The following is a 17,680-nucleotide window of genomic DNA, read 5'->3' as shown; positions in this document are numbered from 1 at the left end:
ACAGGAGAGGAGGAGGAGGGGCTCTAGGGGAAGCGCGGCGCACAGCCACGTGACTTCCTTCCCAAGGAGCCTCAGCTGCAGGCCTCCCAGCAACCAATGCGTCCCGCCTAACGACGCCCGTGCATCCTGGTTGGCCTTCGGGAATGCTTGTGGCAAGGCGGCTCCCACGGTCGCGCTGCTTATTGGCTCGCTCTACCTTCGCTCAGGCGCGTTGCCCGAGCGCCCGCAGGCGGTGCGGTCGAAAGCCCCTCCCATTGGCCGCTGGGTTTGTGGCTGGCTGGCTGAGGCTGTCAGTCCTGGGCCGTTTCTCCGAGGCAGGCGCTCTGCTGGGGGCGGGAGGAAGAGGGGCCGGACTGGGGCCTGACTAGCAGTCGCTGCCGCCACGGTCTTCGGGGCTGCTATGATCAGCGGACGACGCGCCCTCCGCAGCTCCGCGCAGCGCTAGTCGCGGCCGTGCGCCCGCCGTAGCCGTCTGCGTCCCCAGCTCAGCCGCTCCCGCGGCTCCCTCGGCTCTTCCAGTGCCCCCTGCGAGGCGAGGCAGAGGCAGGATGAAGATGACGGTGGATTTCGAGGAGTGTCTGAAAGACTCGCCCCGTTTCAGGTAACTGGCGCAGCCGCCCGGCTCTGGGCCGGCGTCACCCGGAGCTAGCTCCTCCGGCGGTGGGGGCGTGAAAGCCGGCGGTGGAACGCGCGGGGGCCCCGCAGTCCGCGCCCTCCGACGGGGCGTGCGGCCGTTGCTGTGGCTCCCCACCCGGAGAGGGCTCGACAGCCCCGACTAGCCCTTCGTGAGGGGCGAGGCTGGGCCAGGAGGGGGACGTCGCCTCCTTTTGCCCCTTCCTCGGCCTCTGCCCAGGGCGGAGCGCCCAAGAGGCTGGGCGCACCCGTTTCGAGGAACTGGGGTGCAGCCGCGTCCCCGAAGACTCGTGCCCTGTGCGGGCGCGCGCTCTCCCCTTCCTCTGGCCGCTCGTCCTTTCCCCTCCCTTCCGCTCCTTCTTCGTTTCCACCCCCACACCAGCCCCTCTTTGAGGGCGCTTGCAGGGCACCCTCCTGCAGTTCACTTAGTTCCTCTTCGCGCTTTTCCGCTCCCCCTACCCCTAGGAAGAAGGACTGGGGGCCGAACTGGAACATCGATTTCTGCTGCTGGCTTGTCCCTGGCCAGGGGGGCTTCTAGGAAGGCGCTGGTGGTTGATTTGCACGGGAGTCGGGGGTGGGAGTGTTTGACCAGCCTTATTCTATCCACTGTGGTCCTAGACTCTTAGGCTTTTCTTTCCACCTAAGCTCTTTGAAGGGGGCACTGCTGTCGAGAGTATCGGGCTGAGGGGTGAGGAGTAGGAGAAAGTGCATTTCTGTTTTGGGAACGGAAGTAGGAGGGCCCTGAAGATTGCATTTCTGTTCCTCTTCCAGCAGCGTCGGCCCGGGAGGGCCCCGGTCACCGTCGGATGCTCCCAGTGGATCTGTCACATAAACTGACTGGGTGGCACTCCGATTCACATGGGCTGGCCTTCCTCCCTGGAGAGCCTGCAACCCTGAAGGTGTCCAGAGCCCAGGCTCTTTCGGTTAGGGGCATCTTAGAAAACTCTTGAATTGTTTTGAAGAATGGGGTTTTGCTCGGTTGTGTTTTACACTGCATTTATAGGGCTGTCCTTAGGCCTTAAAAATAAGGCCTTCAAAACTTCCGTTAGAACAGTGACATGTCTTGAAAGCGTCTCCTGAGCATTGACGCCCGCTGATCTTTAGGGCAAGCCTCGGTTGTAAATTCCTGCATCCTCTCCCTTGGAACGAACTGTTCTCATCTTTATCACTGTTAATTTGATTTGCCCCCGCCCCCCACACTTTTTTTTTTTTTTTACCCCAGTGGAAAGCAAAGTATTGTAAAACTTAATGGACTCCTACTTCTAAGACAATGTCCTTTGGTTTTTGTTTATTTTTTGGTGTTACTTTTATTTGGAACTTAGGGCTATTGCTTGTAAAAAGGTACACATGGTGGGGTGGAGAGAAGGATGTTGTTGGTATTAGTTTTTAAAACTTTTATGTTTTGCATGATTTGACAGACTCAGGAGGTACAAATGGATAGTTTAGGACAGCTTTGCAAGTTAGATTTCAGGACTGTGTGGCAAAGGAAGTAATTTTTAAAGTGTACCTTAAAAAGTTCTATTTTGGGTGGAATTTTTATTAATGTGACCCAGCTATTACTGAGTAATGATGTAGTCACAGCATTTTTTTTTTTTTTTCGTCTAGGGAATGTGACTTTGTGCTCAGTTTGTTTTGCATTTTAAGTTTCATTAAAAAAAAAGTTGAGAAAAGTTATTTGGGAATGCTTCTAGGTACTGCTTTTGGTCATAAACCATGTTCTGTCTTTGTTTTTGAAATAAGAGAGTAATTGAATGTAAAGTAAGAGGAAAAGATACTGATTAAGTTGTATGGAATATTGTAGTAAGCTTTTGTTAACCTTTAGTATAATATCTATTCTATATTAATTAAGACATTAGGGATTTTCAAGAGTTGTTTCCAGTATTCCATTTACTCTTGGCTGCAAATTGGGAAGAGAAACCAAGATTCACAGAAGTCTAATATATTGTATACGTTTGTGAGACTAGATCAGATTTGCCAGGAAATAAAAGTCTCATCATATATATTCTTAATTATAACTACATTACTGTGTAGGTTTCTATAGCATTTGAAAATAATATTTCAGAGGTCTTCATTCACATGCTTATGTATAAGAGAAACTTTCAAGAGCATTGCGTACTTTGAGTGATATTTTGAAGTATTTGTATCAGAAAATTTGTGATGGCTGGGCTTTTTTGACAGCAAGGCAGCTGTACTATTTATTCCTTGTAGTGTCCTGATCTGTGATGCTGTTTTAAAACTAATTCCTATTTTTATTATCCTTCACAAATGAATTTGTGGCATTTAAGTCTGGTATATGGACATAACTGTCTTGAATGTTGTAGAATCAATGTAAATGGCAGCTCATGCTGAAGAAAATTTTCACCAGTGGTCAAGCTTTAAACATTAATTTTCCTGTTAAATTGATAAGGAAAACAGGAGGAAAGCTGGTTCAAATAGGGAGAGAAGGATATTGCAGTTGCAACATTGTTTTTAGTAATTTGAATAAAGTCTGTGGTTACATTTTACATTCCTGTGAACATTTTGTTTTGTTTTTAGATTAGAAGGCACATTTATTTGCGTAATTTTGGGTTCTCTTAGTTTTTTAAAAGCCACTCTAAAGGTCAGAATCTTGTTTATTTAAAATCTACAGGAAAGTGGATGCATCTAACTAAGTATACTTTTTAAAAGTATGTCAAAAAAATAAAGTGGAAATTAACCATTTTGACTGTCAAAGAACTTTCAACTTGTTTGGGCCTGCCCTAAATTGTATGTGTAAGTGTGCTTTAAAATTTTATAAAAATTTTATAAGAATTGTGCTTTTTATTTATATAAACATATGGTTCACTCAGGAAGTGAATATTTTGTTTGAAATAAAGAGTCAAATTAATTAGTGGTTTTTGAATTGTGGAAAGAAAAGGAAGAAAGATAGCACTAAGTCGTGTCTGACTTTTGCGATCCAGTGAACTGTGGCCTGCCAGGTTCCTATATCCATGGGATTCTCTGGGCAGTCCACTGGAGTGGATCGCCATTTCCTTCTCCAAGGGAACTTCCTGACCCAGGAATTGAACCCAGGTCTCCTGCATTGCAGGCAGATGCTTTACTGACTGAGCTACATGGGAAACTTTGAATTGTGGAAGATTTGCTCTAATTTTTTGCCCAAATATAAAAATGTTGCATCTTTAACAGTATTTATTTTGCACCATTCTGAGGATTTTTTGTTTGATTCTGTTTCAGATATAATCCTTGTTCAGTAACTTAGGATAAAAATCTTAAAAAGATGTTTTAGGGTGAAAGGTTTTAATGGCTGAAAGACATCACATGTTTGTATGCACGTGCATATTCTATTTTGCTATTAAGCAAGTGCCAGTCTTGACTGATATGCTACTTATCCTTCCATATTTAGAACAAATAGACCCTTAATAATTGGTAATTTACACATGGAAAATATAGTGGGCAAGAGATGAAGCAAAATGTGTTCTTATTTCAGAAATGGTAGAATGGCATTATAAAGTAGTTTTATTGTGAACCAAAATATAGGAATCCAGCTATTCCTCATTGCAGCTTCTAATTCTTCATTTAATGTAGTATCAGCTTAAGTTGAAATAAGGGAGAACAAGCTCTTACAACATGCCAGATCTCATACTCTAGTATGCTTTTACAACTACCATCTCATTTAATATTAAAATGTTAATATTATGGTGGGGAATTGTAATTTTTGTTTTTAAAGTGTTTAAAAAGATACCAAACTGGATATTTTGAGAAGTTAAATTGACTTTCTTAATGGTGGACTTTCAAGTGGTGGACTTGGAAGTGAATTCACTCTTTTACTCTGTCTTTCAAGCTACAGGCTCTGTTACATTAATTAAATTTGTGTTAATTGTGTGTATGATGTCTTTTATTATACAGATATTTAAAAACTGGCTTTCATGTATTGCCTAGAAAAGTGTTCCCATTCCCATTATTATAGGATATGTTCCATTTATAGCAATTTTTAGTTTCATATAATGCAACTAGATTTAGTTCTGAGTGTGAGGGGTAATCCTATTTTATTTTCTTCCTAATGGAGGCCCTTGTCCAGATACCTTTTACTGAATAATCCATCTTTAACCATTGCTTTAAAATTATACACATATGTGCATATACATACATGTATATGAACATGGGTCTTTTTCTGGATTCTACTCTTTTCTACCAAAGTAATTGTCTATTCTTCTGCAAATACTGTTAATATATTAGCTGTAACATTTTATAGTTTGTTATGATATCTGGTGGGTCAACTTTTCCTTTATTACTGTTTTTTCAAAAAATATAATGGCTATTCTTGAATATTTTGTCTTTATAATATTATAGCTGCCTTAATATCAGAATATGGTATGTCTTTCTATGTATTTTGGCCTTATATATTTAAAACTTTTTATTATGTAAAATTTCAATGATGATCCAGCTACATGCCATTTATTAGAGAATTACCTTAGATTGAAAGATACAAATATTAATAGGCTGAAAGTGAAAGGATAGAAAAAGATAAGTGATGCAAGCAATACCCACAAGAGAGCCGGAGTGGCTGTATATAAGTAGACTTTATGATAAAAATTACTAAAGATAAAGGATATTTTGTAATGATAAAAGGGTCAATCCATCAGGAAGACATATACTTATAAACATATACACTTAGCAGAGCCTCAAAATACAGGATAGAGAAGGAAATGGCTACTCATGCCGGTACTCTTGCCTGGAAAATCCCGTGGATGGAAGAACCTGGTGGGCTGCAGTCCATGGGGTTGCTAAGGGTTGGACACGACTGAGCGACTTCACTTTCACTTTTCGCTTTCATGCATTGGAGAAGGAAATGGCAACACACTCCAGTGTTCTTGCTTGGAGAATCCCAGGGATGGGGGAGCCTGGTAGGCTGCTGTCTATGGGGTCACACAGAGTCAGACACGATTGAAGTGGCTTAGCAGCAGCGGCAGCAGCAGCAAAATACAGGAAGCAAAAAATGATGGAAGTTAAGGGAGAAATAGAAAATCCAATGATAATAGTCAGAGACATAATACAATGGTCAACAGGCAGATGAGATGTGAACAATACTATAAATCAAAAAAAGATTTAATAGATATCTATAGAATACTTCAGACTTCATATTCTTCTCCAGTACACATGAAAACATTTTGTATAAATAAATTAAGCCACTAAACAGGCTTCAACAAATTTAAAAGGTTTGAAATCATGCAAAATAAATTCTTTGGCCACAATGGGATGAAATTAGAAGTAAGTAAAAGAAGGAAATCTGAAAAATTCAAAATTTGAAAAAACCAAGTAACACACTTGTAAATAACCGGTGGATCAAAGAAGAAATCACAAGGAAATAAAGTATTTTCAGACAAATGAAAACAGAAACACAACATACCAAACTCATGGGTGCAGCTAAAGCAGTCCTGACAAACACCTATATTAAAAAGAAGAAAGATCTTAAATCAGTGATCTAACCTTTCATCTTAAGAAACTAGAGCAAACTAATCTCAAAGCAGGGAAAGGGAGGAAGTAAAGAAGACTAGAGCAGAAATAAATGAAAATTGAGACTAAAACAACCATAGAGGAAATCAGTGAAACCAGAAGTTGGTTATTAGTAAGGATCAACAAAGCTGACAAGCCTGTAGCTAGACCAGGATACTGAAGTAGAAGACTCAGTCTTTTACTTTTCTCAGTTTTCTACTTTTCTAATTTCTTAATCTAGAAGTAAATAGATTCAGTACTGAAAGAGGGGACATCAATGCTATCTTACAAAAATAAGAGAGAATATGAGAATGCTATGAATAAGTTATTATTTAGATAGTGAGTGAAAGTCGTTCAGTCGTGTCCAGCTCTTTGCGACCCTGTGGACTATACAGTCCATGGAATTCTCCAGGCCAGAATACTAGAGTGGGTAGCCTTTCCCTTCTCCAGGGGATCTTCCCAACTCAGGGATTGAACCCAGGTCTCTGGCATTGCAGGTGGATTCTTTACCAGCTGAGCCACAGAGGAATCTGTTATTCAGATAAAAAATTACTTAAAGTAGATGGAATGGGTGTATATATATTCCTCAGTTCAGTTCAGTTTAGCCACTCTGTCGTGTCCGACTCTGCGACTCCGTGGACTGCAGCACGCTAGGCCTCCCTGCCCATCATCAACTCCTGGAGTTTACTCAAACTCATGTCCACTGAGTTGGTGATGCCATTCAACTGTCTCATCCTCTGTCATCCCCTTCTCCTCCCACCTTCAATCTTGCCCCCAGCATCAGGGTCTTTTCCAATGAGTCAGCTCTTCGCATCAGGGGGCCAAAGTATTGGCGTTTCAGCTTCAAGCATCAGTCCTTCCAATGAATCAGTCCTTCCAAATCATTCAGGACTGATTTCCTTTAGGATGAACTGGTTAGATCTCCTTACAGTCCAAGGGACTCTCTCAAGAGTCTTCTCTAACATCACAGTTCAAAAGCATCAATTCTTCAGTGCTCAGCTTTCTTTATAGTCCAACTCTCACATCCATACATGACTATTGGAAAAACCATAGCTTTTACTAGACAGACCTTTGTTGGCAAAGTAATGCCTCTGCTTTTTAATAAGCTGTATAGGTTGGTTATAACTTTTCTTCCAAGGAGCAAGTGTCTTTTAATTTCATGGCTGCAATCACCATCTGCAGTGATTTTGGAGCCCCCAAAAGTAAAGTCTGTCACTGTTTCCATTGTTTCCCCATCTATTTGCCATGAAGTGATGGGACTAGATGCCATGATCTTCGTTTTCTGAATGTTGAGTTTTAAGCCAACATTTTCACTCTCCTCTTTCACTTTCATCAAGAGGCTCTTTAGTTCTTTTCTTTCTGCCATAAGGGTGGTATCATCTGCAGTCTGAGGTTATTGATATTTCTCCCTGCAATCTTGCTTCCAGCTTGTGCCTCATCCAGCCCAGCGATTTTCATGATGTACTCTGCATATAAATTAAATAAGCAGAGTGACAATATACTGCCTTGATGTACTCCTTCCTTGATGTGGAAACGGTCTGTTGTTCCATGTCCAGTTCTAACTGACCTGCATACAGATTTCTCAGGAGGTGGGTCAGGTCGTCTGGTATTCCCATCTCTTGAAGAATTTTCCACAGTTTGTGGTGACCCACACAGTCTAAAGCTTTGGCATAGTCAATAAAGCAGAAATAGATATTTTTGTGGAACTCTCTTGCTTTTTCAATGATCTGATGGATGTTGGCAGTTTGACCTCTGGTTCCTCTGCCTTTTCTAAAACTAGCTTGAACATCTGGAAGTTCACAGTTCATGTGTTGTTGAAGCCTGGCTTGGAAAATTTTGAGCATTACTTTGCTAGCATGTGAGATGAGTGCAATTGTGTGGTATTTTGAGCATTCTTTGGCATTGCCTTTCTTTGGGATTAGAATGAAAACTGACCTTTTCCAGTCCTGTGGCTACTGCTGAGTTTTCCAAATTTGCTGGCAATTAAGTGCAGCACTTTCACAGCATCATCTTTTAGGATTTGAAATAGCTCAATTGGCGTTCCATCACCTCCACTACCTTTGTTCTTAGTGATGCTTCTTCCTAAGGCCCACTTGACTTCACATTCCAGGATGTCTGGCTCTAGGTGAGTGATCACACCTTCGTGATTATGTGTGTTGTTCAGTTCAGTCGCTCAGTCGTGTCCGACTCTTTGCGACCCCATGAATCGCAGCACGCCAGGCCTCCCTGTCCATCACCAACTCCCGGAGTTCACTCAGACTCACATCCATCGAGTCAGTGATGCCATCCAGCCGTCTCATCCTCTGTCGTCCCCTTCTCCTCCTGCCCCCAATCCCTCCCAGCATCAGAGTCTTTTCCAATAAGTCAACTCTTCGCATGAGGTGGCCAAAGTACTGGAGTTTCAGCTTTAGCATCATTCCTTCCAAAGAAATCCCAGGGCTGATCTCCTTTAGGATGGACTGGTTGGATCTCCTTGCAGTCCAAGGGACTCTCAGGAGTCTTCTCCAACACCACAGTTCAAAAGCAGAATGACACAAACTACTGAAATGACTCAAGAAGAAATTGAAAATCTAAGTGGACATAAGAGATTGAATTAGTAATTAAAAAGCTTCCTCAAAAGGAAAACCCAGACCAAGATGGTTTCATTGATGAATTCTGTCAAATATTTAAAGATGAATTAACAATAATCCTTCATAAACTCTTCCAAGAAGTAGAAGAGGAAGTGTTGCTTCCCAGCTGATTCTCTGAGCCCAGTATTACCCTGCTACCAGAGCTAAAGATATGTTAAGAAAACAAAGATATAAGAAAACTACAGACCAATATCTGTTATGAATACAGGTACAAAAATCATCAGTAAAATATATTAGCAAACCAAATATAACAATATATAGAAAGGATTTTGCATCGTGACCAAGTGGGACTTATTGCCGGAGTGCAAAAATCAATGTAATAAGCAATAGAACAAAGGATAAACACCATGTAATCATCTTAATAGATGCAGGGAAAGAATTTGAGTAAATAAAACCCATTTTTATGATGAAAATACTCAATAAATTAGGAATAGAAAGCTTCCTCAGCCTGGTAAAGGACAGCTGTAAAACATTGTGAGCTAACATCTTATTTAATGGTGAAAAAGTTTTTCTCTAAGATCAAGAAAAAGTTTCTTCTTCATACTTCTCTTCAGCAGTGTAGTGGAGCATGTAGCCAGAGCAGCTAGGCAAGAAAGAAGAATAAAGGAAAAAATATAACGAAAAAAGTAGTAAATTAATCTCTACTTAAAAGTAGATTAGATTATATACACTTGTGTCATGATATCCATGGGAATTGGCTCCAGGACCCCTGCAGATATAAAAATCTGTAGATGTTTAAGATCCTTGCAAAAAATGGTGTAGTATAGTCAACCGTCTGTATCTGTGGGTTCTGCATCCAAGGATATGGAGGGCTCACTGTATCTTGTATGTAGAAAATCTTAAGGAATGCACACAAATCAAATAGAACTATTAAGTTCACAAGGCCACGGAATACTAGACCAGTGTCAGGATATACACAGCGTATGTATTCTCCTATCAGAGGACGTCTTGGTTGCTTTCATATTTTGGCAGTTATGAATAAAGCTGGTATTATATAAAGGTTTTTGTGTGGACATAAATTTTCCTCTCATTTGGATAAGTACTGAGGAGACAATTGCTGGACTGTATGAAAAGTGTTGTAAGAATATGTTTAGTATTTCAAGAAACTTCCAAACTGTCTTCCAGAGTGGCTGTGCTATATATTTTATCAAGAACAGTAATTGAGAGTTCCTATTTCTCTACCTTCTCACCAGCATTTGGTGATGTTGTATTCTGAAGTTTGGGCATTCTGATAGGTATATAGTAGTATCTCATTTTAATTTGCATTTCTCTGATTGTGTATGATGTATATAGCTTCTTTTCATATGCTTATTTGCCATCTGTGTTTCTTCTTTGTCAAGATATCTTTTAAGGTCTTTGAACCATTTTTTAATTGAATTGTTTGTTTTCTTTTTTCGCCTGCTTGTGGGATCTTAGTACCCCAATGAAGGAACCAACTCACATCCCCTGGACTGCCAGGAAAGTCCTGATTGGTGGTTTTCTTACTGGGTTTTAAGAATCCTTCACACGTTTTGAATAACAGTCCTTTATTAGATACGCAGTTTGGAAGGTTTTCTCCAGTCTGCAGCTTGTCTTCGTTTTCTTGACCACCGTTATTTTTGATGTGGAAATTCCCTCCGTCGTTCCTGTGTTGGGTTTGCTTGGCTTGATTTTCACGTTGCTGTCTTTCCTATTTGCTTATTTTGGCAGAGTGCCATTTCCATTACCCTCCCTCAGAAAGGTGCATTTGTTGTTGTTGTTGTTGTTTGTTTTAGACTTTACCTGTCTGGAAATGTATGTAGGATTGTAGACTGAAACCATTTTCTCTCAGAATTTGAAGGCATTGTACCACTATCTTCTGGTTTTCAGTGTTGCTGTGGACAAGTGGTACTGTTTTTATTTTCTGATTTTTTTTTGTTGTTGTTGTTTCTGAAGTTTTTTTAGATTTTTTTCTTTACTCCCGATATTCTGAAATTTCATAATGATATGCCTTTAGGTGGGTATTTTTTATGTATTGTCTTGGACACTTCCTCTCAATCTGAAAACTCATGTGTTTTAGTTCTGAGGAATCATATTATTTCTTTGATAATTTCTTTTCCTCTTTTTTAAAATCTTTTATTCTTGTATTCGTATTTTGAATGAATTCTTTTTCTCCCATTTCCTATTTATCTTTTTGTTCTGGATGATGTGTCCAAAGTATTTCCTAATCTTAGTTTTCCAAAATTCTTTGTTGTTCTGAATATATTTATGTATATGTATATGTGTGTGTATATATATATATATATTTGTATGTATGTGTTTGTATATATATATGAAAGTGAAAGTGAAAGTGAACTTGCTCAGTTGTGTCCGACTCTTTGCAACCCCATGGACTGTAGCCCACCAGGCTCCTCTAGCCATGGAATTTTCTAGGCAAAAGTACTAGAGTGGATTGCCATTTTCTTCTCCTATATATATATGTATGTGTGTATAAATACATATATATATGTATGTATATGTTTTCACATCAACCTATTCTTCAAGGGGCTTTCCAGGTGGCCCAGTGGTAAAGAATCCTCTTGCCACATCAGGAGACGTGGGTTTGATCCCTGGGTCAGGAAGATCCCTGGAGAAGGAAATGACTACCTACTCTAGCATTCTTGCCTAGGAAATCCCATGGACACAGGACCCTGGTGGGCTACAGTTCATGGGTCACAAAGAGTTGGACAAACTTAGCTACTAAACAACAACAAATTTTTCAAGAGCTTTCCTTATACATCTGAAGAAATTAGTCATAGTGAACAGATTTTTCTTTCTCTGAATTATCTTCCTCTAAAGTTCTGATTTGTTGTTGTTTGTTTTGATCTTCTTTTAGAAACTTTCTGTTGATCTTTTGCTCTCTGTTTACATCAAAGAGACACTTAAAAAGTTACTGGAAGTATGCTGTATTTTGTTATGGGTTGTCTGGTGAGTTTTACTACAGGGTAGTATTTTCTTTGGGACCACTTCAAATGTCAGTATTTTTAGGACTTTTCTTATTTATCTTAAAGAGCCATCTTCTGCCTGGTAGATAGAATGTAAGTGCTGAATTTCAGGAAACTAGCTAGGAGTATTCTTAATGAGATGGGAATACTAGACCACATTACCTGTCTCCTGAGAAACCTGTGTGAAGGTCAGGAGCAACAGTTAGAATTGAATATGGAACAACGGACTGGTTCAAAATTGGGAAAGGAGTATGTCAAGGCTGTGTTTTGTCACCCTGATTATTTAACTTATATGCAGAATAGATAGTGATAGTGAAGTCGCTTAGTCACGTCTGACTCTTTGCGACCCCATGGACTATAGCTTACCAGGCTCCTCCTTCCATGGAATTTTCCAGGCAAGAGTACTGGAGTGGGTTGCCATTTCCTTCTCCAGGAGATCTTCCCGACCCAGGGATTGAACCCAGGTCTCCCGCACTGCAGGCAGATGCTTTACCATCTGAGCCGCCAGGGAATATATCATGTGAAATGCTGGGCTGGATGAATCACAAGCTGGAAGCAAGATTGCCCGGAGAAATATCAACAGCCTTAGATATGCAGATTATACCACTTTAGTGGCAGAAAGTGAAGAGGAACTAAAGAGTCTCTTGATGAAGGTGAAAGAGGAGAGTGAAAAAGGTGGCTTAAAACTCAGCATTCAAAAAATGAAGATTGTGGCATTTGGTCCTATTGCTTTATGGCAAATAGATGGGGAAAATGTGGAAACAGTGTCAGATTTCATTTTCTTGGCTTCTGAAATCCATGCGGATGGTGACTGCAGCCGTGAAATTAAGATACTTGCTCCTTGGAAGAGTAGCTATGACAAACTTAGCATATAAAAAGTAGAGACATCACTTTGCTGACAAAGGTCCATATAGTCAAAGATATGTTTTTTTCGAGTAGTCATGTATGGATGGATGTGAGAGTTGGACCATAAAGAAAGCTGAATGTCGAAGAATTGATGCTTTTGAACTGTGGTGCTGGAGAAGACTCTTGAGAGTCCCTTGGATAGCAGGGAGGTCAAATCAGTCTATCCTAAAGGAAAGCAACCCTGAATATTCATTTGATGGGCTGATGCTGAAGCTCCAATACTTGGGCCACCTGATGCAAGAGTTGGCTCACTGGAAAAGACCCTGATGCTGGAAAAGATTGAGGGCAAGAGGAGAAGGGGGCAACAGAAGATGAGATGGCTAGATGGCATCACTGACTCAGTGGACATGAGTTTAAGCATACTCTGGGAGATGGTAAAGGACAGGGAAACCTGGTGTGCTGCAGTTCATGGGGTTGCAAAGCATTGGACTTGCCTTAGTGACTGAACAACAGTAACACCAAGCTACAGAAGGGGCTGGAGAAGGCCTGTGGGGTAGGGACTTCTCAGTGGAGTTTCTCTCTCATGGGGAATTTTTAACTTAGTTTTAATTAGTACTTTAATAAACCTTTACAGAAAACACAGCTCCCATTTTTTTGTCAGAATGGGAGAGGGGTAGTCATATCAAGTTGGAGGAGTGGAGTGGGGATCTGATGAGTCTGGTTGCTACTTATGAATATAAGATTTCAACTAATTCTGTTTTCACCCTCCCTCCTCCTCCCAACTCCATCCCTATATTTTGAGACATATGGCATTTTCATGCCTCTAACCATTTGGGGCTTCTATGTGGTGAATCTTCTTTCTTGAAAATTGGCTTCACCAGTGTACTTTGATGTCTTAGGGTTTGGCTTTTTCTGGTCTGAGTTACTGTTCTTTTATTTGCCTTTCAGTTTCTAGAATTGTGCTGCTAACCGTTACTGTTGCTATTTTTTGTCCTGTGTATTAACTCCCCACCTTCTGTCATTTTAATTAGATTTTTTTGAGAAGATGGAGATAAATGGGTGTATTTTATCTGTGATGTTTAACTGGAGGTTGACTCATTGGAAAAGACTCTGACACTGGGAGGGATTGGGGGCAGGAGGAGAAGGGGACGACAGAGGATGAGACGGCTGGATGGCATCACTGACTCGATGGACGTGAGTCTGAGTGAACTCCGGGAGTTGGTGATGGACAGGGAGGCCTGGCGTGCTGCAGTTCATGGGGTTGCAAAGAGTCGGACACGACTGAGCAACTAAACTGAATTGTGTGCTGTTGGTATGCAAAGCACAGCTTCTACTAGAGAATACTCTTTTATGGTAGTGAATGTGGACCCAAGTAGGTGGGTTCTGGAGGCTGATTACCTGTTTCACTTCTTTTTCACTTACTGATGTTGAGACCTTGGGTAGGTTTCTCACTTCTACCTAGGCTCAGTGAGAACAGCAATGCATCACTGCAAATTCAAAATGCCTTTCACGGAAGTAGCTGAAGAGTACACAATTAATAATGCTAAGTCCCCTTCCTCTTTCTCTTGTTTTCTTGAAGAGAAGCTTGGATGGTTTACTTAAGGTTGCTGGCATGCTCATGTGGTAATAATAAATGGTTGGAAGAATCTAGTATGTATGAAGGATTAGGCATGTTACTTGGAAACATGAAAATCATCTGTGCTGTGGATGATGAAACAATGAAAGTAGATGGATAAACTTCACTTTGTAGAAGGGGAGCAGTAAAGGTCCTTAAAAAGCACCAGAGGTAGATTTTATGTGTATTTAAGAAGGAAGGTTGGACAAAAGAATAATAGGAGGAGAAAAAAAAGCAACTGAGGACACAGTGCCTTAAGGATTTAAATCCTGAATGATGAGCGGGCAAAGGAAAAGCAAAGTGATAGGTGGTAGAAGAAAACTGCTGTGAGGACGTGCATGTGTCCACTTGGGAGCACATGACGCCTTCTCCATTGAATTACAGCTGGGATTGGGAGGCCAGACAGGCGAGACGACGCAAGGCAAACATCTGTGAAGATTTGGGCAAGTGAATCCATGAAGAAATTCTTATAGAAAGGATTGACTTGATTATACTTCTGTAGTAATTTGTACTTGAAATACAGCAGGATTCCTTGTTGAAATATAGTCAGTTTTTCTGTTTGAAGTTTTTATATTTTCTGTGATGCCACAGACATACTCAAATTTAAATATAAATTTTTTTCCCCTGCCTAAAAAGTTACTCTTCAATGTTGAAGTTTAAAAAAAATGGTAAAATAGTTCAGCCAAAAGTGGGCAATGGCGAATGGGCGCCAGGACACTAAACTTCATGGGATTTAATTTGTACGTATTTTAGCATCACTTTTAGATGAGATGTGAGCAGGATGTGCATACTTTTTAAGTTGACTCATGTAAAATTAAAGTTGCTGGAACTACTAATTTTGGTATTTTATTTCTAGTCAGAAATGCGTTCTGTTTTTGGCTGCACCTTGCTTCTTGTGGACTTCTGTGGTGTCTCAGATGCTAAAGAATTGGCCTGCAGTACAGGAGACCTGGGTTCAGTCCCTGGGTTGGGAAGATCGCCTGGAGAAAGGAATGGCTCCCCACTGCAGTATTCTTGCCTGGAGAATCCTGTGGGCCCAGGAGCCTATCGGGTTCTAGTTCATGGGGTTGCAAAGAGTCGGACACAACTGAGCCACTAATACTTACTTGAGTCTTGTGAAATCTTAGTTCCTTGACCAGGGTTTGAACCTGTGCCCTTGGCAGTGAAATTGTGGACCATCAGGGAATTCCCCGGAGAAGGCAATGGCACCCCACTCCAGTACTCTTGCCTTGAAAATCCCATAGGCGGAGCAGCCTGATAGGCTGCTGTCTATGGGGTCCCACAGAGTCGGACACGACTGAAGCGACTTAGCAGCAGCAGCAGCAGCAGGGTATTCCCCATGTTCATTTTTAAATAAACAAAACTTTCCTTGTTTTAAAAAATAGTTTTTAACTTGGTGATATATTGTTTACTTTGATTTTCAGTTTTATGTTCAAAGGGAAGCTTTATAGTAAGTTAAAAATCCATTTATATGAATTTTTGAATTAAAGTATTTAATTACAAGGAGACTAGATGTTATTGGTTATCATCAGATTATAGTTTTATATAAATGAAATGAATTAAGATACTTCCTAGCACGTTTATCATTTACTGTGAGAACCTCCTATGGCATTTATCTACTGGGCTAAGAGCCATCTCTGTTTGTCTGAAAAAGCCTTTGTTTTTCTTTGATGTTTGAAGGCTATTTTCCCAAAGCATAGAATAATAGATTGGCTTTTTTTTTATTTTTAAGCACAATGTCATTTCATTGTCTTTTGTTTATATTTTTATCATTTATGTTGCAAGTTTGTTTGTCTTATTATTGCTCTTTGGAGCATAATGTGTCTGTTTTCCTCTGGCTGCTCTTACGTCTTTTTTCTTTGACTGATTTTCAGTTTTAGCTTGATATATGTAGATGTGGTTTCTATTGTCATCCTGCTTGGGGCTTGTAGGGTTTCTTCAGAATATGGGGTTTGTAGAGTATCTTTCATCCATTTGTAAAATTCCTATTATCTCTCTAAGTGTTGCCTTCTGCTACACTCCTCTTCTTGTGGGACTCAGCTCCACATATGTTAAATTTTTTTTGGCTGTGTCTTACATGTCTCTTGCTCTTTTTTGAAATATTACTCTTAATGGAGAAATAGGATATTTTAATTGACTTGTATTCCCTCATCTTCTGCTGTTTATAAACTGCTGTTAAACCTATCTGTGGAGTTTTTAATTCATCTTTTTACTTTTGGACATTTCATTTGATTTTCTGCTGTATAGAGTCTTGTTCTTTGGTGAAAATTGCTAGCTTTTCATGTATCTCTTGCTAGTTTTTCTCTTGTTTCATGACTGTATTAATTATTGCCACTTTTAAATCCCTATCTAATAAAACCAGTATCTGGCTCATCAGTGATTCTGTTTCTATTTGTTTTATATTTTCTTCTGGTTGTTATTTAGTTCTTTCTTTTGGTGGGCTCAGTTTTTAATGTAATGCTGTATGCTGTGAAAAACTGTAGATGCTTCGGACAATACCTTTCTCCAGAGAGGGTGAATTCTTTCCTTTGTTGGGCAGACAGAGTGGTGGATGATCATCCTAGTCCAGTCACTGAGTAAACTTTGTTAGCTTCCTGTTGCTGCTTCAGCAGATTATCCCAAATTCAGTGGCTTAGAACAACACAAATTTATTATCTTACAGATCTCGGGGGTCAGAATTTCAGTACAGGTCTTACTTAGTTAAAATCAAGGTGTTGGCAGGACTGCATTTGTTCCTAGAAGATACAGGGAAGATCATTGCTTTTTCTTTTCCAGTCTCAAGAGTCTGCTCATATTTCACAGTTCATGGCCCTCTTCTGTCTTCAAAGCCAGCAATGACTCTGACAATCTGTCTTTCTCTTTCACTTATAAGGACTCTGGTAACATTGGACTTACCCAGATAATCCCAGGATAATTTTCTCATCTCAGGGTCCCATGATTATTAATTAACCTTAATTCTGTTTGCTGCTTTAGTTCACCTGTACAGCATAACCTTACATTTTCACAGGTTCTGGGGACTAGGATGTTGACCTGTTTGGGAGGCCATTATTCTGTCTACCACATTCTACCCTCTGGCTCCTGAAGTCTCACCTCTTGTCTCACATGGAAAATTTATTCACGTCATTGCAGCTTCCCCCCGAGTCTCATCTCAGTTGGGTTGCGATTTTGCCAAAAGTCTCATCTGTGTTCATTAGTTTACTTATTACTGTTGTAAAATCCTAGTGCAAACTTTTGGTAACTGCGCTATATTTTTATTTGCTGCTGCTGCTGCTAAGTCACTTCAGTCGTGTCCGACTCTGTGGACCCCAGAGACGGGGGCCCACTGTCTCTGGGATTCTCCAGGCAAGAACACTGGACTGGGTTGCCATTTCCTTCTCCAATGCATGAAAGTGAAAAGCGAAAGTGAAGTTGCTCAGTCGTGTCCGACTCTTCGCGACCCCATGGACTGCAGCCTACCAGGCTCGTCCATCCATGGGATTTTCCAGGCAAGAGTACTGGAGTGGGGTGCCATTGTTTAGTAGTATTTATATATTTTCAGTATT

The 17,680-nt window shown here is 40.6% G+C and overlaps 1 protein-coding gene across 1 annotated transcript in view; it reads left to right on the top strand.

The window, feature by feature from the left end:
* Positions 1 to 250: 250 nt before the first annotated feature.
* ACAP2 (ArfGAP with coiled-coil, ankyrin repeat and PH domains 2) overlaps positions 251 to 17,680 on the top strand; it is a 164,805-nt gene continuing 147,375 nt past the window's right edge. The window contains exon 1 of the mRNA XM_040249218.1: positions 251 to 601. Within this exon, the coding sequence (XP_040105152.1) occupies positions 549 to 601 (53 nt within the window). The 5' untranslated portion in view covers positions 251 to 548. The remainder of the gene's footprint in view (positions 602 to 17,680) is intronic.

This window comes from Oryx dammah, unplaced genomic scaffold, assembly GCF_014754425.2.
Source record: "Oryx dammah isolate SB20612 unplaced genomic scaffold, SCBI_Odam_1.1 HiC_scaffold_2, whole genome shotgun sequence".
Classification (NCBI taxonomy): Eukaryota; Metazoa; Chordata; class Mammalia; order Artiodactyla; family Bovidae; genus Oryx; species Oryx dammah.
Note: the sequence above shows the minus strand (reverse complement) of the source record. Positions and strands in the feature narration are given on the sequence as shown.